Below are 23,777 nucleotides of genomic sequence, written 5' to 3'. Positions count from 1 at the left end.
ATCACGTATGAAATTCTTGGCTAAATTCTCTTCAATATATTTCTTGACTTTAGCCAATTCATGTTGTGATAAACTATAGATTGGTCCAAATGGCAATTGTGCTTCTTCTTAAAGATCAATTGAGTAGTCATAGGGACAATGTTATGGAAGAGTATCCACATTCTTCTTTTCAAATATATCTTAAAACTCTTGATATTGACTTGGAATGCGACTTGGAGTCTTTACATCATTAGAATAAGTGTGGTATAAATGACATAAGGTGACCTTTCTTTTGCTACATTCAAGAAAGCTCTTGTACCTTCAAACATAGGTTCAATTGCACTAGACTTATGACTTTCTATTGGATTAATTTTACTCTTAATTATATTTTTAGAGAAGTCAAGGATATGAAAAATCCAATCTATATAAGGATTATACCTTTTTAACCATGATAAATAAAAAATTATTGGATTAGAGAGAGATCTTATTATATTAAAGATTACGCAACTACTATGACCATTTATTGCTACATCTATAGGAAATGTTTTATAAATAACATCTCCAAAAGACAATGGATGATCATCTATGACTTCTACATGAATAAGTTTGGTTTTGTGTATTAATGGAATTTTATTACTTTTAACAAATTCTATGTTTAAAAAACAAGTTGAAGCTCTTGAATCTATGAAGGTAGAGGTTTTATAATTATTAGGTCCTAAATGTATATCTATCATAAAACAAGGAGATGGTTCTAAAGAGAAGATAGGATCTTTATTAAAAATTGTACAAGATTCCAACCACACGGTCCTTATTGTAGCTCAATAAATTTATTTTCCGATCTATTATCTTCTTTTACAAATGTGCTCATCATTTTGTGATTTTGTCACTTCTTTGGACAATGTTGATCAGTATGTTTAGGTTCTCTATAATATAAGCACAATCCTTCTTGATAGCAATCTATTTTTCCTACTTGATAAGAGGTTTATAACATTCTACATCAATTTGTATATTCTATACTTCTGGATCCATGGATTGAAGAGATATTGGTGTTGCTATCAAATTGTAGTAATGTAGATGCCTATTTGTATGGCTCTTAGACCAAAATTCAAAAAGTCGATTATTGCACTGCATAGCAAAGTGAAATACTTGATTCAGTGTTTGAAGATCAAATAAGTTGAGCATCAATTTTTTTACTTAATATTGTAATCTATAGAAAAATTGGCTAATAAGTGCATCATCATTTCAATTGATATCAATTTCAAGATGTCAAAACTGTAAAACATATAATATTACAAATCAATTGCCTTATCGTAAAATAAGGATCTTATTGGTTACAATATAAATTACATCTTGTTCTCCATATATGGACCGGAATTCTATCAAAAATGCCTCCAGATTATCCAATATTGGATCTCATCGTTCCAAAAAAGATGAAAAACCACGATAGTGTTGAACCTGAAAGAAGTGTACCAATTAATCTTATTTGTGATTCTGGAGTTAAATAGTTTTGAAGTTGAAGTTTAATCACAAGTTATACTTAATTGATAAATCCTCAAAATTTAGATTTTGTACTATCAAACTCCTTGGACAAAACAACTTTTGGTTCTCTAATATTTGAAAGATATTCCACTGTGGGTGGATGAACATGATTTGGTGCACATATTGAAGCAATTTTAATCATCTCTATATCTTCACTTCCTGCCATTCTTGTTGATCTTTGTGTTGGTAAACTAAGTTAATACATCACAAGCATCAACTTCCTGAATTGCGCTTAGACTAGAAGCAAGAAAGGAATTGATAAGAGTGAAGAGAACTTCATTCTTGTCTTTATATATACTATCTAAGTACGGAATACATGACAATGTTCTATAAGACCTCTAATATGTGTTGACTTTGTAGGATACATACTTTAACTTACAAGGTAAGTTTTTTTAAATGTGGGCCACATAGTTAGCTTGTCCTTCAAGCTAACAACATGTGTAGTACATGGCCAACTTGTTGAGCTCTTTTTTAACCTAAAAAGTCAATTATAGACACCTATAAAGTCAAATTAGCATCTATAAAGCTTCTATAGAAGATATTATAGAATTAACTTATTTTTACTTACTTCTATTTATTTCTATCTATTTATATAGATAATTACTAATTACATGTGTATATCTATGATAGATACTTCTAAGTTTGAGTTCAAAAATAACCTACTCTATTTCAAAGGTCGATTATATATTCTAAAAGGAGAAGCATAATTATGTGTTCTTCAAGCATGTCACGACTTTCTAGTAATACGACATTTTTTATACAATAAGACTTTGGAGCTTATATCTATAGATTTTTAGTAGCTACAAATAGGAAAAGATGTGAAAGACTATGTTCAGTCATGCGACCTTTGTTCGAAATTAAAAACTCTCTATCATTGATCTTATGGACTTCTTCAACCATTACCCATTCTAAAACAATCATGGTCTTTTGTTTCTATGGATTTCATCGTGAATCTTCTAATCTCTAGTTTTTATGACTCTATGTTCCAAATAGTAGATCATTTTACTAAGATGGTACATTTAATACCATATATAAAATCTATTATAATTGAAGAAATAGCTAAACTCTTTCTTGACAACTTCTATCGCTATCATGGATTATCCAAGGATATTATATCAGATAGATGAACTCAATTTGTATGAAGATTTTGACAAACTCTTTTCAAAATTCTAAAAATGGATATAAAACTATCTTCGGTATTTTATCCTCAAACTAATGGACAAACGGAGTGTATTAATTAAATTTTGGAGTAGTATTTAAGATATACCATCAACTACTAATAAGATGTTTAGACAACTCTTTTGTCATTAATAGAGTTTACTTATAATAATACAATACATTTTTATATAAAACAAACACCTTTCTTTGTCAATTATGGTTATCATCTATGACTTGATACTTTTGACTTTTTAAAAGCTGATAATCTTGCAATGGAAGATTTGACAAATTGTTTGTCAGAGCTACATGCAACAATGAAGATGCAGTTAAAAGAAGCTCAAGAATAACAAAAAATCAATGTAGATGTTTATCGAAAGGAACAACCACCATTGCATGTCGGTAAGAAGGTATGGTTATTTTGTCGCAATATCAATACTATTCATCATTGTAAGCTTGAACCATTTCTTATTTTTGTACAAATCAATCTAATTGCATATTCTTTACATCTTTTGGAGTCAATGAAATTCCATCAAATATTCTACATATCTCTTTTTAAACCATACAAGACAGTGGACATGCCAAGAAGAAGACAAGTGCCATCTCTTCCTATAGAAGTTAATAATAATAAAGAATTTAGAATGGAAGAAGTCTTAGACTCAAGGCGGTGCTAAAATAATTTGGAATATCTTGTACATTGGTGTGGATACATTATTAGTGAATGCTTATGAGAGCCAACAAAGAATCTTGTAAATGCAGCAAAGAAGTTGGAGGTTCTTCATCGACAACTTCCATCAAAATCAAGATGAAGACCTTTTCTATAAAAAAAATAAAATCTAAGCAAGATAACATTCTACTTTCAATCTTTGTTTGTAGCTTCTTTGTATTTGTAACGTTGAAGAGATGGAGAACCAATAACCAATGGATTCAATTAAAGAGCTTTTGTTTACTGATCTGCCAGATGAAACATTATGATTGTCACAACCTTCAAGATGATGTAATCGAAATAAAGATCCTCAAGAATAACATATTTTTTCTTGAATAGGTGGCAAGATACAACACGTTTGGTATCATGACCTTGAAAGAGATTCTCAATATTTGGTAATTTTATTAGAGGTAAGAACAACTCTTTATGGTATTCCAAATATTTTATTTGAAGGAAGTTATGAAGGCCTCAACAATAATCAAACAATAGGGTGGTCTTCGTGCTCAAGTATGAAATACTATCAATGGTTGAGAGGCCCTATCAACCATCTTTGAAGAAAATAAAGATTTGATTATGTGACAAATATAATTCATCGTACTATAGATTTTCTTAATATATGATGACTACTCGTTGTGGAGCACATTCCTAGAAGAGGAGGTAATGTCATGGACATATATATGTAAGCTAGTAATTACTTGTATAAATAGGTAGAAGTAGATAGAAATAGGTAAAAGTAAGTTAATTCTATAATATCTTCTAAGAAAGCTTCCTTGAAGCTTCATATATATTACTTTGACTTTATAGGTATCTATTATTGACTTTTAGGTTATAAACTTGATCAACAAGTTAACCATGTACCATACATGTTAGTAGTTTGAAGAACAAGCTAATTATGTGGAACATACATAAATAAATTTGCGTTGTAAGTCAAAACATGTGTCCTACAAAGTCAACACATATTAGAGGTCCTATAGAATATTGCCACATTATCATACTATAAATGCTTACAATATGTGAAATATAATTAAAACATAGTATATGTTGACAAATCTAGATGTATATTAGAGTGGTTAGTAGATTAAATTAAAAGGAGTTGGTATAAGAAACCTTACTTTGTTTTTTTTGTTTTTTTTTTTTTTTTTTTGTTTTTTTTTTTTTGTTTTTTTTTTACTTATTTTGATTTTTACATAAAATATATATATATATATATATATATATATATATAAAACCTAAATATTTAGTATTTAGTATGAAGCCTTGGAAGAAGGTAGAAGCCTAAGAAAGAAAATCCAAATTAGTGGGAGGCTATTTGGAAGGGATGAAAGCAAGGTATGGTTAGATGAAGACAAAGAATGGAGAACTTCATCCCTATTGGTCGAATACCATGCCCAATGAGCTTTGAAGAGGCTGCCTGCGGTCTTAAGAAAGGTTTCGGCAACTTCAAAGAGGGCATTTGGAAATTAGAAGCCAAAATTATAAGGTTAAGGGTTTGGGCTACAATTTTTGTGCAAAAATTAGAGGATATGGAGTTATGGTGAAGAAGTTATAGATGTTTGAAGTTAAGGTGTTAATTTATGACATATTGTTATTCTTTTGTAAATACAAGGAGTTGTACGATAATTTTTGAAGATCGGAAGGTACTATTGGAAGAGTGATTTTAAGGCCTATATTTTTTTTAAAAGAATTATTTCTTTTGAAGTTCATATAAAAGAGATATAAGGAATTGAAGGCGATGCTTCCAAATCAAATGCAGTATAAGAATGGTTTTATTCATAGTAATGGTTGAAGCCATATCTTAAGTTTCTGGAAGCATTTTTGGCTCAAACCTTTTAAAGAAATTAGATAATTGTGTTAAAAAACTAAACATATAAATTTTGTGGCATTTGAATATTTAATTTGTGAGATATAAAGGAAATTACATGCAGATGTATAAAAACTAGGATTTGAAGCTACTATTAGAGTTTTCAAGATATCTCAAGATCCGCAACAAATTTGCGGTTGAAATTTGTTGTGAAAGTTGATAAGAATACATCAGTAATTTATGTAAATTTTGAGTAATTTTGGACAGTCGGATCAGGAGTTATGAGGTATTGAAGTTTGAGAAAATTTCCATATAAGGATATACAAGGATTTAGAGGATTTTATCATATTCTGGAGGTTGTTGGTTACTTGAGGCTTATGTATTTGGTGTAATTGTTCCAAAAGGGAAATTTTATATATAAACTTAGGGCTTCCCTTATTTTGAAACTTAATTTAGCAATTAGTGATAGCCAGGAGCCCAATGCTTTCTTAAGGCAAACTCTCTCTACCCCAACAATGTAGCCCCTAATTAGATAGTATATATAGAGACAAAAATGAAGCCCTCTTTACTCTTGTCAATTCCTTTCTTACTTTTAGTCTAGATTCAAGACTCTTAAGTTTCCTTATCTTTTGGCAATAAGCCATTCTAGTCCTTTTTTAATATACATACTTTCTTATTTCTATTTTTTCACTTTTTATTTAATATAGATTTCATTAGTTTATGAATCATCTTCTAGTTCATGTCCTTGACAATATGTAATATAATATTAATTATTATGAAGAAAATTACATTATTCTCTTTTTATTAAAATATATTTTATATTATAATATGATATAATCTTCCACTTAACAAGTAATATGTTTTTTTATCATAATTATTATTCATAATTTTATACTTTTAATCTTTTAAAGTTGAAATTAATAGAGTAGAAGATTTAGTAATTTGAATAGCAAAACTTAAAATATAATTAAAGAATATCTAAGAATGATTATATCTATATATATATATATATATATATATATATATTAAAATTAGCCTTAAAAAAATTATTCAAATTTAGTAATAAGATTTGATTATTTAGTTATGATATTAAGATTAATTAATTATATTTGAATTTGGATTATCAAGAGCTTAGTCTATTTATTAATGAAAAATATTTTAATTCAGTTATATTTAAAGTATAAATATCACAATCAATAGACATTTACCTTATATTCTATGTATTTATTTTCATCGTTACATTGCAATAAACATATTAAATAGAAAGAAATTATTACTACCTTCTATTGAAATAGATAATAAAAAAGAGTTTGAAATAGAAGAAGTCTTAGATTTTAACTTTTCTTGAAATAAATTAAAATATCTTCTACATTAAAGTGGTATTTAAATATTATTATTTTTTTAGAAAATACTATTTTTTGATTACAAATATATTTATTAATCTTATTTCGAATATAATCTTGATATCTTGATACTATCAAATCTTAATATTACTTAAATAAATAATTTTAATTTTAATCCTAAAGACTATCATTTTTTTATTTTAAAACCTTATCAAATTATAGATCCAAAATTAAAAATTAAATTATAGAAGCTTTAATATATCCTAATAAAATTCTTAAAATAATCTAAAATCTAATAAATAAAATAAAATTATTATTAATTTTTTATTGAATTGTTGGATTTGCTTAAAAGATTTCTAATTGATAGCTTTATAAGTTAAGTATAAATGTATAAGTTATATTTAAGATTAAATGTATAAATTAATTAACAATATAATAAAATATTTGATAATAAAACTCTTTCATCTACTTTGATTTTATAAAGAGTTTTAGTAGTCAAATCTTGTAATTTTATTTTCAATCTTTTTTTAAACTTGGTATGTGTCTTGATTGTCACATGTTATACTAGTACATTGGATGTTCTCTTTATCCTATATTTAAATCTTTAAATATCTCAAAATCAGATATTGACTTTAATTTGTCTAATTCTAAAAGTCCTTTGTATTTTATATTTAATCTCTTTCAAGTAGACTATTAAAATGATGCAAAAACTTATGTATATATATATATATATTATTAAAATTTTATATTCTTACAAAAATCAAACTTTAGAGAAAATTTAGATTTTAAAAAAAATTAAAAATCAAACTAAAATTTACTATCTAAAAATTTGAATTAGTTATAAAATCTTTGTTTTATTATATTATTAAAAAACTTCTTAACTTAAAATTTAACAAACTTTACTCTTTTAAAATAATTTTAGAAAAATATTCTAATATCTTATTCTAATCTCTAAAAGGACCTTCAAATTTCCATTGGACTTTTATTTAACCCTAATTTATACATAGTTCTAACTTAAATATCAATCTAAGTATTTCCATGGTAAATTTTGCACAAACCTACATTTAATTTTATTCTTAAGGTTATTATATTAGTTTTTTTAATGCTTTGTGATATTATTTGAGGTGATATTACATACTAATTATAAATTTAATTGTTATAAAATGATAAAATAATTAGATGATCCTTTCATCCTATCATAGAATATTATTAATGGCTTAAAGAACTTATTAATTACCTTTATGAAAAACATAGATTTAAGCTTTTTTCTAACACCATTCTACAAATCTTAGAATTTATCAACTTATGTAACAACTTGAGTATTCTTCATATAACTTATTATATAAAAGAGAAGATAATATAATAAATGAAAATTTTAAATAAATAGAATTAAATAAATAAATAAAATATATTAAATACATACTATTTTTTAAAATAACTATAAAAAAAATCTAAAAAAAAATGATCTTTAAATTCTTATAGATATGCCACATAGTTATTGAATTTTTTTAAAAAAATAAGTTTCATACTTATAAGAAGTTAATGTCAAGGATATGAATTGGAAGAAGATACATAAACTTGAAAAATTTGTATTAAAAGAAAAGTGAGAAAATAACAATAAAATAGTATATATATTAAAAAAAAAATTGGAATGGCTATTGCCAAAAGTCAAGGAAACTAGAGATTCTTAAATCTAGACTAGAAGCACGAAAAGAATTGACAAGAGTGAAGAGAGCTTCACTCTTGCCTCTATATATACTATGTAACTAGAAGCTATGTGGCGATGTTCTATAAGACCTCTAATATGTGTTGATTTTGCGGGATATATGCCTTAGCTTATAAGGCAAGTTTTCTATGTGTGGGCCACATAGTTAGCTTGTTCTTCAAGCTACGAATATGTGTGGCACATGGCCAACTTATTGACCACGTTTCTAACCTAAAAAGTCAATTAAAGATACTTATAAAGTCAAAGCAGCATCTATGAAGCTTCTAGAAAGCTTCTATAGAAGATATTATGAAATTAACCTATTTTTATCTATTTTTATTTAAATCATATAAGTAATTATTGGTTTACATGTGTATGTCTATGATAGTTAAGTCAAAAACAACTTATAACTTGATGCTTTGGTCTTAAGTCTTGATGTTTTTAAGAAATTTTTATAAGATGTTTTTAATATCTAGTATATATAGAAGCAAGAGTGATGTCATTCTTAGTTTTACTAATTCTTTTTTTGTATTCTAATATTTATTCAAGACTCTTTAATTTCTTTGTATTTTGCAATAGCCATTCTAAATTCTTTTATTTTATATTTATATCTTATTTTCTTACTTTCTCTTTTTTTTTCAATGACATATAAGTGTATAGTATTTTTGAGTTGTTATCTAGATTTGTGTCTTTTATTAAATAAAATATCTTAATATATTGAAGAATATTAGAATATCTCTATTAAAATTACATTTCTTATTACATTGTTAAAAAATATTTTTTATTATCAAGGTCTTTGTAATAATTCTTATTTGGTTGTTACAATTTTTAAAATTAATTTGTTAGAAGAAGATTAATAATAAGAAATCACAATAGATAATTAAACTATCTTCTAAGAATATCATTATTTTTATTGCCAACAAAATTCTTTTGTAAATTCCAATAGTGGCAATATCTAATAAAACTTGCACATTTTATGACTATTAATAATTTAGAGGCTAATTATTACAAAATGTATGTAAAAACTTTTTGATATTACTATCAGTCTATAGCAAATTATATGAAGTCTTGTCTTGATAGACATCTCAAAGGTGCAATATTTTTTTGTGTAAAATAATAATAAAAATGAAATATTGTTACTAATATATTTCACCCTAAAATCCTACTAAAATACTAAATTTGCAAGTGTGATTTAGAAGAAATTAGTAAGCGTATTATATAACTTTTTACAATTTTAATTTTTGTAAGATCAATAAATGACAGATTTAAACCTTTTTTTTTTTTTTACACAAAAATCACATAGGAAAAAAAAGTATTTTTTATTGATAATGTTGATATACAATTCAAGACAGAGACACAGTTGAGAGCTTTTTGTGTGAAATCTAAGCATTTCATTGCAATTGTTTATGTGCTCATTGGCACACACTTCCAGTAGCAATATGTACACACACACACACCAAGTATTTGCATTCAAGCAGACTATCAAAAGTGGAGATCAGAGTTAAATAGATCAAAAGTAGAAGAAAAACAAAAGACTAGAAGTGGAAGACTGAAAACGTGGGGCAGAGCAGGAATAAGAAAAGGTGGAGGTGAATGCAAATCCAAGAGACGTGGGTGAAGAAGGATGGATGATGAAGAGCCAAATGGAGATGAAGACCAAGAATGGAAAACGCGCATGCAGTTGCGACAACATCCGCCGATTTCGGAGGACAATGGCGAAGGAGGGAGGGAGGATGTTCCCACAAAGCCTCACCATTTGCATTGCAGTGCATCGCATGGCAGTCCCACTCCAACATGCTCTCCGCGCCAAGTATCCATTCCTCAGATCATTTCGTGGAGATCACGACAATCCATAGCTAGTGCCCTCAACTCCATTTCTACACAACCGCCACCTTTAGCGCTCTCAGTTGACTGATGACCTCAGCATCGTTATCCGATCCCTTATCCTTTTGCTCCTGTGAATCTGCCTCTGCTAGCCCCACGTTGCGACTTCTGATCGCTGATTCACAAACTAGCATTGCTGAAGAAAAGCATCGATGATGTTCCAGTGCCGCAGTTCCATCGACCTGGTTGCACAGAGCAGTCTCTCGGGAGGTTTTGCGAAACTCTGACGATGTTGCAGTGGTTCATGCAGCTCCAGATAGAAACATGCATGAAACCTTTTCCTGCCAACGTCTATGGTCTTGCCGCGTTTGTCTCGTGGTTACAATATGTGGTTGAGCTGGGACTCGATAGCCGAGGTCGACTGATTGCAGGCTACGAGTCCTTTCGGGTGAAGAGCTCCAGTGTGTTGAAAAGCTGCATCTGTTTCGCCTTCATGTAGGCATCAAACGTGAACGGAATATACTTCGACGGGTTGTTCTCGTTCACTAATGCGGGATGCGCGACGATTACTGTGGTCGGCACATGGCATGTCGAAGTACGCGAATGAGAGATCCGGGGCACGGTCGCGTTCACGACCGCTCTGTGTAACGGACCCTCGCATCTCGCATTTGTGAGAAGCTGCAAGGAAACAAGTTATCACAGAATTTCAAAAAAAGGGAGGATTGCATCAACCTACTCCACCGTGAATAGTTACAGTTATCTGCACCCAGCTGCATTTGATGGTTTCATGCTGCAGTTTCAGCGATGATTGGCAACCTGGAGAGTGTCATCGACGAGAATAGTCAGAGCATTGGACGTGGTCTGATCCCGCTCCATTTCCCCTCTAGCCAAATTTGCAGTCCGCCAACATTGCTCGTGTGCAGGATGGTCAAGAGGTTGAAGTCTGTATGCGGTTTCAGGCCTATGGTTTTGTGCGGCTCGGGGCAAGGAGGATAGTAATTCCAACGAAACAGCCCTCCAGCATTTTTCGTGATCCGTTCGAAATGGGTGGAGTCAACGCCCAAGCCAGTTATGATTATGTGAAAGAAGAGTTCAGACAGCTCTTGCATCTTGGAAGTGTATTCATTGTACGAATCTCTGCAGGCAACGTCTACAGACCAAATTACTTCACAGATAAATGAAATCTGGTCTACGCAGACATCCTCAAACACACACACACACACAGAGAGAGACGAAGTGATCAATCCAAAGAGTTTGCCAAAATTGAAGATAAACACCTTCACAAAGTTACTGTTGTTGCTCTTCGGCCACAACTCGTGGATCATTTCAGACGTGGAACCATCTCTCACGAAGTAGAGACCTTCTGCCCAAGGTCGAATGTCGCCCTTCTTCACAGTCGCGTGTCCATAACTCGAGTACTTCCCCGGCTTTTTCGCAACTTTCATCTTCTCCTAACGAGGCAGCTTGAAGAATTGCTGCGGCTGGTGCTCTATTCGGGAAAGTCGTGCCTCGTCGACGCCATGATTCACGACATGGAAGAACTTCCAGTTTGAGCAGGAATCTTTCACCTGCGCGATTATCGTCTGTAGAGCTGCCCTCTGACCTTCGAAATACGGAGCCAAGTCTATAACTGGAATATCCAAATCCCTGTACTCGTCATGCTTCACTGTGGGCCGCTGATGCTCCGGCAAGACAAACTTTTCCGACACTGTAGAAAATTGGACTGTGGACCAGGGGGTCGCCATCTCTGGCTCGGAGAAATTTTGCAATGACGAGTGTTCACATGTAATTGCACCTCCCGCATTGGAATGCAATCGAGGCCTGTGTATGTCGGGCATGTTGCTCAGCACCTCCCCTCTAAGTGAATCTCTAGTCCTCTCAATAAGCTTTGCAAAATCCAATCCCTCTTAGGGAACCCCTCGAACCAGGTTGCCATACATCGTCACCTTGAAATCAAGTAGGTTCAGGGGTACCTGGCAGGTGCTACAGTTAAACTTCTGATTGCGTTGAATTGAACTCCTGCTTTCAATCGATTGTGACTGCGTTGAGAGTGAACATTCTCTCAAGAGTGCCAGATCTCGAATATAAACGCCTTCAGCACATGTGCGTCAACTAAAGTGCACTCCCGACATTCATGCGCACCGTGAGGCAACTACCTTGAAAGTTGGAGTGGCTGACTTGTCCCTATAGCAGTACCACAGGTGCATCTGATCCTGCATGAGGACCGAAGATTGCGACTTAGCCCATCCCTTCAAACAGGTGTGTGCGTTTTCATCCGAACAAGCAAACCGGTCTGCCTCATTATTTGGAACTGGAGAGAAGCGAATTTGCAGTGATCATTCAAATTCTTCCTCTAAATTCATAGTTGGGCCACATTAGTGTGGCGAGCACATCTGCATCGATATTCGCTGGCATTGAGAAAGAGAGTATGTTGAGAAAGGCGGGTGGTTTGCAATCCACTTGAGCAAGTTGAGTTTTGAGATAGATATCGATGATTTTCTACCCACGAATTCATGAGAAGTATTACATGGACTCGTGTGGAGCCGACAGCTGCAAGGCTGTTTCCATCGTATCTGTAATAATAAAAGCACGAATACCTGGATCGTAATTTGAGGACTAGATGCAGAATGAAGCTACCGGAAAACATGGTGAATAGAGCCGTGCATTCCTGGCAGAACTCTCCGCCAACCTTTTGATCTAAACACAAAGAACAGATGTAAATGGAGAAATAGTTTCTCTTGTATGCCACGGCACTTCAATATGTTCCAGAAAAACAAAACAATAGTCACTGCCCGAACTAAGCTAATCGATAAAGACAACAAAACTAGTGTCACACAAAACAAATCATGTGCAATCAAGAGAACAGATGGTCTGAACATTGCAGCATAAATTTACACGAAGGGTTTTTACGAGCATGAGAAAAACGAAAAAAAAAAAAAAAAAAAAGGGAAAGGAAAGGAAAGGAAAAAGAATTAAAAGAGGACAGAAGCTTGGGAAGCTGGATTAGTGAAGTGCAACAAAGTAGTAATAGTACTCACGTGAGGCAAGAATGATATGCCTTTGTTTCTTCCCCTCCAAGATTTGGGTTCCCTGAGAAGGACCACTTTGCTCTTTACCGTATTCAGGTGCAGTGCTGAGAGGTTCATACGGTTCCAGATAACTAACTAAGCTGAAGCTGAGAGGGTAAAGTAAGCGAGGGTGTGTTTGTGTGTGTGTGTCTGTTCGTGTTACTGCACACACTCTCTCTCACTCGCTCACTCTCACTCTCACTCACACCCACTCACTCACTTTCGCTCTCTTTCTCCTCATTCAATGCCACCACGTACTGCCAGAGCTGTGGGGGGAGGTTGAATTCCCCTTGTGTCCATCATCATAATCAGCATCATTCCTGCTTTTTATAACTCCTTTGTACTTCTTTCGTGTCCCTTATCCACTTTAAAGTCCAACATTCCTTTTCACAGTTAACTTCATTTCATGTATTTCTTTTCTCCATAACTTGTTTAGTTGGGCCTTGTATTCAATAAAGAATTAGTAGGCAAAGCAGGATCAGTAATAAAATTCAATACCAGACACATGTATGTCATACATTCTTTCTGCCCACGTCCAATGCATCTTGGATACCATGCTACCACGTCCCTCAATAATCAGAGTCAAGTAAGCGCCATTTTCTACTCATGCAGATAAAGCACTTAGAAATGGATTTACATTGATTTTGAGGGGTGTCGGTGTTGCCGAACCATGCCAACCACGCCTTGAAAATGTACTTCAACAACACCTCGTAAACAAAGACTAAGTGGGGGCAATGGATCCGGAGTTCATTCCCAGGGCAGCTCCTGTTTCTGACAATCCAGCCAATGGTATGTCGATTTCGCAATTGACATTGCGAATTAGTTGCACAGAATTTCCGAGTTGAGTGTGCATGGTAATCTCCTCATTCCGCTGGGTCGTTACCCTAAAACCCTTTGCTCCAGAAGAAGGGCTCGCGAGCTCTCACGCAGATTGTGCTCAAACTTCTGATTCCTAATCAGTCAATGTTCACCGAAGGTGTTTAGGAAAGGAGCATCACACTTCATGACAGATCAAACAGGTCGACACTCGTCTTGCGCTCAAAAATTCTACCTCTGATGCGCGAAGAGGCTAAATTAAAAGGATAAATACAATCCAGTCCAAGTTCTCAGAGATTAAGAATCTAGATGGAAGAACTATTCACAAGAGCCTGAGGGTCTTTGTCTTTACAGTAGCCCGACTGCTCGTCAATCGCAGCAATCGAAGTAAGGGAAGGCTGGAAACTAGTGAAATTCATCTAAGGACTCTACCTTGATTGGCCAAATGTGGGATAAAAAGAAAACCTTGAGATGAGTCGCAAAACCCCTAAGTCGTGACAACTCTTCCGTCAAGGATTGGAAACTAGACTGCAATTACGATGGAGAATGCCTGAGTTGGTTCGTAACGATAGCTCTCAAATGGTGCGATGGTCGTGGGTTCCTACATCCACGACTAGTCTTCAACAATTCTGTAGACGGTAAGAACCTACTGGAAACCGATATACGGAATTCCTCTTGCGTGCTAGAGAACCCTAGATGCACACTTGTGATATTTTGGAGTATCCGCTGAAAAATTTCGCCATGAATCGGCAGTCAGGAAAAAGTTACGAAGCTCGAGATCGGACGACGTGTGGAGATGCCCGCGCAGAGAATGCTCGTGCATATTGTGGAGGATGGCACCCTCTCATGTGCACCTGCAACGAGTCTGGCTTAAATGTCCTTCCGCAAGTCCTGCACTCGCAACGGATTTCTACAGTTAAAAATTCTGTAGTAAGGATGAGAGCTTCCACTTCTGCAGACACCGCTGTGCCAGTTCTGCGAAAAAAGCAGAATGTACAACATAGATCGTAATAAGAATTGAGCAAATCTCCGTAAAACTCTAGCCAATAAACTAAGCCACTACAACTAGGGTTGTGGAGACTTACGAGCACTCCTGAAGGATTTCTCTAAAGTTCGGTGGAGGTAAGCAATCAGTAACAGCCTCTTGCAGTGCTTTCTCCCAGTCCAAAGTTGTCAATCCAGGTATAAGAGGCCTGCAGTCAGACGCATTTCTATTGATTTAGCACGACAGCAAAAGCTCGATGCTACAAGTTCATCTCCCTCCAGAACAAATCAGAACGCAAATGTCCCATTGAATTCATTCAAGGTGCACTTCTTCATGTGCATTAGGTACGTTGACCTACATCTCATCTCTCTCACGGAAATTGATGCGTTTCTTCACAATTGGATTCTCTGGCGAAAGATTGGAGGCAGCGGAATCATTTTCTGGCGACAGTGTGATGGCAGCAATCGAGCTAAGGCTTCTAACTGAAACTCTATTGAAAGTCCGCACCAGTGGAGGAGGAGACGCAAGTGGAATAGAAGTTCTAGGGGTTCTCCTCGGCGTGATGATCTGTACTGGTTTTGTATCGTTAGTGCCTTTATGAAATCCCGGAGGTAGAGGCTTCGGTGATGTGGTTGTCTTTACCCTAGGAAGGCTGTTGCTTGTTTTCACTCTACACAAGGGAGGAGGAATGCAATTGATCTTAGTTGGAGAAAATCGTGTCCGAATTTACAGGGGAAAGAAAGATAGACAGAAAGAATAAAAAAAATCAAAATCAAAAATAATGGTTATAATTAAAACGAAAATACAGAAGCAGAATTACCTAGCTGTGGCAGATTTCGGGATGTCGGCTTCTGCAGGGCTGCCCTGGGTGTCAGATGTCGGACTGTCAAGTGCGTCAATGTGCAAATCAGGTATTTGCACTGACAGCACTATTTGTTCCGTTCTCAAATTCTGCTGAAATTCCGGTTCAGGGAATTTATTTGAGGCCTGTTCTTCCACAATTGCCTTGATGTCACCGATTTCTACGTCTTGCTCAATTTCCGTAACTGGACTTGTAATCTCTTCGCAGCTTTGAAGAGTCATCGGTGACGGACGATTTTTACACTCCTCTTGCGGTGGGATCTCTTGCCTGTCAAGTGAACTGTGAGCCTTGTTATCGACTGCGGGAGATGGACATGTCACTGGAAGGGATCCTGCAATGTGGTTTGTCGATCTAATTTCCTTGCAGGGCGTTTTGGTGCGAGACCGTGGCATTTGCTTGGCTTCAGGTGACTTTGGGAGTGGATCTTCACATGTGCTTTGAGGAGTCCGCTTACCCTTGCTGCTTCCTCCGGTCCACCGAGCCCAGAGTAATCTGATCAATTGGGAGGTGGACTGTTCGGCCTCTTTCTCTTTCTCGTTCTGCACCTCTCTCAGTTCATTGAGACTTGAAGGGCTCGCGCTTTTTGATCGGCCGTCCCTCCAGAACGAGACATCTTCTTGTGTGCTTAGAGTGATTGGTGGAACATCCACATCCAAGGCAGCGTTTTCGCCACTTAAGACAGGGTTCACATTTGACGAGTTTCTCGAAGTTCGAAAGAGACTCTTCCTAATTTCTTTCTTCCACATTCTCTTCGCGCTACCAGGAGAGAAGGGTGGTTCCGTCGGCGAGGTGAGAGATCTCGGTGCAGGGGTGTGAAGACCATGCACTGTTGTCGACCTCGTCATCACAACCAGCCCAACGTCTTTTACAGGTGTTATGCAGTCGGCGGCCGTTTTGAGACGAGGAGAGACTTCGTTGTCGGAAGATGATAAGCAGAAGTCTGATTTCTCCACATCAATTGTTTCTTGATCCACCGACAGATTCTGCAGGTTCTTGGGAATGTCAATCGCAACACCTTTCGAGCTACAGTCCTCCAAATTTATGCATGACCTTCGACCCGAGCAGCACAATTTCTCCCCACTGGGTTGGTCGTCTTCACGGGCAAGGGCTCCTGAATGCAATTTAACATTAATCAAGCCTTGCTGTAAAGTGACATTGTCGACTGACATTGTTCGAGAGCTTTGCATTCGTTCATTCGAGTGTTTGCTTGGATGCTCCCATGGCTTATCTGCATTTCGTTGCCACAACAGATGGTTAGTCAATATTTAATTAACAAGTCTCTTGATTGAAGTACCACAAATGCTCACAAAACAGCTCAACAACAGGCGGTTAAGGCGGAAGTGCACACGGGCATCCGGGGGTCATCTTTAACATTTAGATTTCAAGGGTTATATCAACTTACTTGTGAAGGTGTCAAACAATTCTGAAGCTCTCAAAACGTACTCTCCAGAGCCGCGAAGCGGTTGTATCACATCGTCATCACACAGATCGTTCCAGATAAATTCGTTCTTGTAGTTTCTGCAAAATGAAAGCAGATCGCTTACAGTCAGCGCCTAACGCGGAATGTGAGATTACTCACGTACACTTCACTTGAATACCTCTAGGCTGTTTCAATGCAGAGCCTTCGAGAAAGAGATAATTTACTGAAAACTAACCTCTTGGAGGACCAGGAAAACGAGTCGTTGATGCCATGCCCTCGAAGCGTGGTAAGTCGCTTCTTCACATCTGCAAAGGAAGACAAGGCTCAGAATTCTGAAACTGGATCCCTTAGAAGTGCAGCAATCCAGTGGACCTCGCATTTCACAGAATTTGGAGCTTCAAACAGCCCTGTAAATTCTGGAATCACTACATGTCAAAGCAATCAAGCCCACTAGGCTCTCCGTAGCTGCTCACGTCTCACACAAACCTCCGAGGTGAGAGCATGCACAAACCTCTCAAACGCAGGCCGCCTTGGTTGGGGGGGTAATGGACCTCGATCATATGGGGGTGCTCAAGTTTACCATCCCAACTGAGTTGATACAACACTTGCACGCTTGACGAATCTTCTCCACGTGCCATGATGTCTTCGTCACTTACTGTAGTGTGGAGAATTTGGATCAAAGGTGGAAGCTCGACAATTGACACCTCCTGTCCTCAAGAAACGACGGAAGCAACCACTTAAAGGTGAACGTGGAGACACAAATCCGCACTCCTCTCTCAAGTGCCAAGGTGAACTCTGAACTTGTTTTGGGACGCCTTGAAGTAGATTGGTCCCTTCAGTTTAAATTCTACAAACAGAGGAGGATGAGCTCAAAATATTCGGGACAAACAGAGGGGGAGGGGGACATCCAAAGCAGTCCATTGCGGAGAATGCACATGATCTGTAATGTGAGCTCTACAGTGATTCACCAGATATTGCAGGCTTGGCTTGAAAGAAGAACATGCAGGCATAAATAGCAAGATCGCCAGCATCACTCATTGAGAGGATTAAGTATCTCGGCACAGGTGGACGTGGCAGCAATGTCGTGTGATTGCCACTAAATTGCAATCACACGACATTGCTGCCAAGATGCACGCCAATCTTGCCACAGAACAGTGCGTCCAAAGTGCTCTCAACGCTTGTAGACCTTGAGAGATTCATTGACAGCAAAGAAGCCAAACATGAAATACAACCATGATGATCTGTCGATCTTTAGAGTACATTCAAGTGCCTGCAACACTAACACCCCGCCCCATGATCACATGGACAACTTCATCATATACGAGCAACAGGAACTTGACTTTTCCTACCTTGAGCTATGGAAGCGGCGCTCGCCAGAAACCCGCAAGACCGGATGGAGAACAACAACTTGGGACAAAGGCGACTCGTCACTATAATAGCCCGCCAACAAAGCAAAAGCGAAAAGGCTGCATGAACTCAAAAAATGCTAGCCATCGAAGCAGCACAACCACCGCCCGAGAGCTAATTCTCTTCAAGAAGGTCACCCACTTTTGGCATTCAATGGTTCACTACATACAGGAGAGTATGCCAAGCGGAGTAGCTCACAAGTTCAATGCGATACAAATGCAACCAAGTGCAACCCAATTCGAAAGGCAGCCCAGGCCACTCAAGGTCTACGCTCTCAATGAGGTGATCATCCGAAAGGGCCACCTCAGACGGCGATCGATCGATCACAATGAGCACAACTGCGCTGGACAAAGCGAGCAGCAGGGGAGAGGGGGTGGGGGAAAAGGCTTGAGAGGCTCTGGATGCAAAGCTACGGCTTGACTAGGATGCTCCAACCATAGCGCAGGGATCAGGTTTATAAGGCCCTCCAGCACGAATCTTCTCATCATCATCAGCAGCAGCAGCAGCACCGCCCCTTGCTAGACTAGTTCATTGAACTTCATCTGCGCCCAAGTTACCGAATTCCCCAAGAGGATGCCGAATGTTTACCAGCACTCTCAGACGTAGGTTAATTAGTGCTCATGATCAGGCGAGGCCAAGAGGGCAGGTGACGTGGGGCGAGAAGCAGCGAGGGCAAGAAGAGCAGGAGAGAGAGACAAAAAAGGCTTAGGGCGGAGGTGAAAAGGGCAGATAGTTGGACTGAGAAATCATGGTTCATCGTCCCTTGGACCGCCATCAATGCGGTGCCTGCCGCTGCTCTGCAGATCCTGGATCCCTTCATTACGGCCACATCTCCGCCTGCCTACGACGCCTCGCGACGCGACGCGCGTCCAGGACCCCCCAGTCCCTCTACTCCACCGTCCCCTCCCCTCCCTCCCTCCGTCGCCAGCTGAAGCTGAATTTCGTGACTGAGCTTCCGCCCCCTTAGAAGAGTTGAGTTGAGGGGAGCTCTCTCTCTCTCTCTCCATTGACCATGCTTTTATCGCAGCTTTGGTCCGGCCCTACCCCTCCCCCCCCCACTGTGGCCCAGCCAGCCTTTGGTGGCTTTGAGGATCCACCTCCTGACACGGCGAACTTTCCACCCAGCTCTGCTCTGCTCTCTCTCTCTTCCTGATCTTCTCATCGTTTCCAGTGTCCAGAGCCATGGAAACTACCATACCCCAAGGAAACTCAGAATGACATAAATAAAATTATATAAAAAACTAACGAACTAACTAACTAGTGTACCCTCTGGCATTCGTTGTAGGGTAGTAGTAGTAGTAATGGTATATTGCTGCTGGACTGCAGAGGGTGCCTCCCACAAACTAACTGGACTGTGCTGTGAGTACGCTCCCTTCACCTTCGCATGATCCACAGTCTCTTTCCTCACATAAGTTGCTGCGATTGACCCTCCATGGTTTCCCCCACAATTCCTGTACCCTCCATTTTATTTCATTCCTCTTAATTTCTTCTCTCAAAACTTGCTGATAACTGGATACTGGTGGAAAGATGGCAATTTTCTAGAAATTGTAGGAGAAACAGAAGTTTCTTTGAATGTGAGTTTGAAATGTGAATTTTACTCTAAGTTCTTGCATGTGATTTCTGTGTATTCTGTGTGAGTCAATGTCATTTGTGAACATTTACAACAAGACAATAATTTTGGTAAATATAAACATAAAAGAAAGCCTCTTGCATGGAAAAAATTTACCATGATATGGTTCTCAACAAAGCAGCAGTACAAACCTTAGTTCTCAAATGCATTGAATTGCCACAACCATGCTTGAGTCTTCCATCTTTGTTGCACTCACCTTGGTTTTACTTAATTTTCAGTTAAAAAAAAAGGGGGTTTTGAGGAGACAGAGGAAAGCTCTCATTCACACATATGAACACACAACACTAAAACTTACTTTTAATTGATGAATTTTTTTCTGTTTTTTTGCTCTTTTTCTTTTCTTTTTTGTATGTATTATCTGCTTTATCCCTGCTGCTGTTGGCATAACCTCCATCTCCTCTCTCTGTCCTGTTCTCTGACTGCAGAAAGTGGATTTTATTTCAATGAGCACAGTGGCCGTCACCTTGGAATCAGCATCAACAGAAGGAATGGAGAAAGTAAGGTCAAAAGAAAAGAAAATAAAAGAAAAGAAATGCTCCAATCAGTTTTGACAATGTCAGTTTCAGAAGTGGTTAGGATCATCATCATCATCAACATATGCAATTTTTGTTTTTATTTTGTGTGCTGCCAAGAGGTTATTTCAGCATGTCCTAATCGGAGGCTACCATCAGCCCGATGCCATGTGTGTGTGTGAGTGGGTGAGTGAGTGAATGAATTCCCATCTTTGACCCTGTCTTCTCATCATAGCCACCATTGTTGGCATGGTTGGATGATTGAACCCTACTCACAAGGGAGGAGGGAGGTTAGAAGGGTCCTCCCTGAGTGGGAGAGAAGGAGAGAGGAAGTGGGAGTGGGAGACTATTACTGCTGGGTGTGTGGTGTCAGAAGTGACTACTCAGAGATGGCATATTGATATGTTTAGTTTCAGTTCCTGCATTACTACTAGAACAAACAGTATGACTGTGTGTGTGTGTGTGGTAGTAGTGGTAGTAGGGGAGAAGTGGTGAAAACCGAGGTAAAGGATCTGATTTGCATGCATGGCCTGCCTCCAGTTCTCTTTTCATCTCTGAAGGGTGTGCTCTCTGAGTGTCTGTCTGTCTGTTTCTCTCTTCAGACTCATGAGGATGGCATGGTTGACCCCACATAGGCATCAGAGCCGGTCATCACCTCTCCTGGCCACCACAGGATCCCCCTCCTCCTCCTCTTCCCTCATCCCTCTCCCCCTTCTTCTGTAATCCCTAGGCCCACTTTTCCCACCTCCAATCTACTGATCTTCGCAGTCTCTGTGCATCTGCAGGGCTGTAAGAGAGCTATTTGGGTGCTGGGTTACCTACCATCCATCTTTGGGCACACCTCTCCATAGCCCCCCTTCCAATGCTCCTCCAACCCTACTCTACTCCCTCCTCCTCCCACCTCCTCCCCTTTCCTGCTACTTCAGTCTGACAGTGCATGCATGGCAAAGCTTCCTTGCGTCCTCATGTAGTTCATTACAACACACACACACACACTTATATATATATATATATATATATATGCAAATAACTATTACCTGCTGGCCAGCCAGCTTTTCCACAGAGGTTGTATCTATGTTTTTTTGTTTATATATATGTATGTACTTGTGTGTCTGTATATATAATGCATTTAAATTGAACTGAGTTTGCTGTTTACATGGTGGATTTTTTAAGCTTCCAAACAGTCTGTGCAATCCTTGTTGATTACTCCTAGCTACCCCTGCAAAGCTTCTTTGTGCACTTTCAAAGTATCAGAGCATTCAAAGCAGTTATTTTCCTTTCATTGATGTCTAAGAAAGTTAGTCATCAGAGAGTGATGTGGCCTTATGCTTTCTTATGTATATTCAAAACTATTCCATCTTATGTGCATTACTAACTATTAAACTCACACAATAAGATTGAGGGATTCTTGCATTTGATGCAGTCCTATTGAGTCAATCATACAGGCTCATAGTAAAAATTGGTATGATAATAACCAATGTAATAATAATTAACAATTGATATAGTTGTTAAAGCACAAAGACACAATTGAATTAGCAGTGGTATAATGCATATAATTTGATGCACACACATGTGTGAAGTAAAACATAAGTCAATTCCTGGCTTAATTAATTAATAATTAGTTCAAGCAAATGTTACATAATTTTTTTAACACCAAGTAGTCCTACCTGCCCATGTACCAACTGTTATAACTTTACTTTTTAGTAATTTCAATTGCCACCCCAACCTATCCTTGCATACAGCTTTAACTTTGAAAGTTGAGAATTTACCAATCTATACAAAAATTATTCTAAACCTCAAAAATACAAAAAAAAAAAAAAAAAAAACAAATAAAACAATCCAAACTTGGGTGTTAATAACCATTGTTCCTCTAGTGCCCTTTATAAAAATAAAAAAATGTTTTTTTGGATATGTCATAATCCAAAAATATTATGACATGAGATTTTTGTAACAAAACAATTCCTTATTCAATGTAACCACTTTCAAGATTTCAAAAAGACATTATTGACAACCACAATTTTCAATGTATTGAACCTTCATTTTGGATTCAGCAAGAAGATAGCATTTTTAACAATGTAGCAAATTGGGCATGCATATCTTTCTACAATGGAGCAAATTAAGCATGAAAACCCTCAGAAAAATGAATAAATTTAACATGTTCAACAAGGATCAACTCAACTGCCACCATATTCCTATAGCTCTTTTAAAGATATGTACTGAGCAAATTATAAACCACATTGAAGGTAGGCATTAGATTTCAGCAGGAAAGAGTCCAAGCATATGTGCAAGGCTGAATCTTGAAATTGTCAACTTTATTATTCTCTGAAAATATTATAACAACATAATTAAAGTTATGCTAATTTTGTAATGCAAGGTTATACACATACCTTGTGACAAGTTGCATTTTATTCTGTGATTGAACAAAACCCATTTACAGATCTTCCAATTCATGCTTGTTTATACTGGCCAATAGTCAACACATAATTGTAATAAATGTATATGGGTATCATGTGGTTTAAAGACATGAGCATTAGATAAGTGCTTACATACTGAGTTGGCCTTCTTTAACTATATTTCTTAGTGTATTTTCACTGGAAATCCCAAATTAGTAAATTTTAGACTTATGATATGAATTTGTGCACCATGTCATGCCTATCAACTTCCTGCATTATCACAAGTTTCACCTTGCATGTGGACACACTTTGGCCACACTGAACAGATTTCAACTGGGTGTGTTTATTTTTTTATTGATCTGATTTCAGGAATTAAACCCCTACAAGAGAGAATAATAATTTTTCATGAGAATCATAATAACAGATCATGTTTTTCTTCTTCTTCTTCCAAACCCACACCAACATTGTCCACCAAGGAAAATGGGGAGTCACAGAGAGCAAGGGGAACAAAGATAGCTGCCAAAGGGAACAATCGTTCCCAACACCCAAGATGGGATCCCAGGTGTGAGGGGGAGGGAACACCCTGTGCCTTGGATGGGACACCTTGGAGGGAAGAAAGGGCCACAGCAGCA

The 23,777-nt window shown here is 37.1% G+C and overlaps 2 protein-coding genes and 2 long non-coding RNA genes across 9 annotated transcripts; 1 reads left to right on the top strand and 3 right to left on the bottom strand.

The window, feature by feature from the left end:
• Positions 1 to 9,713: 9,713 nt before the first annotated feature.
• LOC112294303 (1-aminocyclopropane-1-carboxylate oxidase homolog 10) lies at positions 9,714 to 11,501 on the bottom strand. Its single transcript, XM_073540352.2, has one exon. It carries the CDS (start codon positions 11,495 to 11,497, stop codon positions 10,895 to 10,897), a length of 603 nt encoding a protein of 200 aa, XP_073396453.1. The 5' UTR covers positions 11,498 to 11,501; the 3' UTR covers positions 9,714 to 10,894.
• Positions 11,502 to 14,152: 2,651 nt separating this feature from the next.
• Positions 14,153 to 19,292, bottom strand: SOK3 (Protein SOSEKI 3). 5 transcript variants are annotated; one of them, XM_024545753.3, is made up of 8 exons: positions 18,553 to 19,292; positions 17,715 to 18,050; positions 17,439 to 17,508; positions 17,186 to 17,301; positions 15,742 to 17,011; positions 15,280 to 15,591; positions 15,022 to 15,129; positions 14,153 to 14,827 (listed from the first exon to the last, which is right to left on the bottom strand). In XM_024545753.3, exons 2-8 carry the CDS (start codon positions 17,839 to 17,841, stop codon positions 14,701 to 14,703), a joined length of 2,130 nt encoding a protein of 709 aa, XP_024401521.1. In that variant the 5' UTR covers positions 17,842 to 18,050; positions 18,553 to 19,292; the 3' UTR covers positions 14,153 to 14,700. The 5 variants fall into 5 exon arrangements, with proteins under 5 accessions (XP_024401521.1, XP_024401523.1, XP_024401520.1 ...); XM_024545755.3 differs by having other exon boundaries at positions 17,715 to 17,910; positions 18,553 to 19,171; XM_024545752.3 differs by lacking the exon at positions 18,553 to 19,292 and adding an exon at positions 18,172 to 18,524 and having other exon boundaries at positions 17,715 to 17,910.
• A 630-nt stretch (positions 19,293 to 19,922) lies between these two features.
• Positions 19,923 to 21,773, bottom strand: LOC149987581 (uncharacterized). 2 transcript variants are annotated; one of them, XR_016498052.1, is made up of 3 exons: positions 21,575 to 21,684; positions 20,536 to 20,659; positions 19,923 to 20,061 (listed from the first exon to the last, which is right to left on the bottom strand). It is a non-coding gene; the product is annotated as an uncharacterized LOC149987581 (long non-coding RNA). The 2 variants fall into 2 exon arrangements; XR_016498053.1 differs by lacking the exon at positions 19,923 to 20,061 and adding an exon at positions 21,252 to 21,497 and having other exon boundaries at positions 20,178 to 20,659; positions 21,654 to 21,773.
• LOC149987582 (uncharacterized) lies at positions 20,059 to 21,002 on the top strand. Its single transcript, XR_016498054.1, has 2 exons — positions 20,059 to 20,184; positions 20,666 to 21,002. It is a non-coding gene; the product is annotated as an uncharacterized LOC149987582 (long non-coding RNA).
• Positions 21,774 to 23,777: the final 2,004 nt, after the last annotated feature.

The sequence above is a fragment of the Physcomitrium patens genome, chromosome 17 (genome assembly GCF_059467195.1).
Source record: "Physcomitrium patens ecotype Gransden chromosome 17, ASM5946719v1, whole genome shotgun sequence".
NCBI lineage: Eukaryota > Viridiplantae > Streptophyta > Bryopsida > Funariales > Funariaceae > Physcomitrium > Physcomitrium patens.
The sequence above is the reverse complement of the archived record's forward strand: the minus strand, read 5'-3'. Positions and strand labels throughout refer to the sequence as shown.

What these genes read in the sequence shown, in the direction of transcription:
- LOC112294303 (XM_073540352.2), bottom strand. Translation starts at nt 11,497, where the DNA reads ATGAAAGTTGCGAAAAAGCCGGGGAAGTACTCGAGTTATGGACACGCG.
- SOK3 (XM_024545752.3), bottom strand. Translation starts at nt 18,234, where the DNA reads ATGCTGGCGATCTTGCTATTTATGCCTGCATGTTCTTCTTTCAAGCCA. An exon ending in TTTTCCTGGTCCTCCAAGAG is followed by an intron (nt 17,302 to 17,438) that starts GTTAGTTTTCAG and finishes TTCATTTTGCAG; the next exon opens with AAACTACAAGAACGAATTTA. An exon ending in GAAATCCTTCAGGAGTGCTC is followed by an intron (nt 14,828 to 15,021) that starts GTAAGTCTCCAC and finishes TTGCGAGTGCAG; the next exon opens with GACTTGCGGAAGGACATTTA.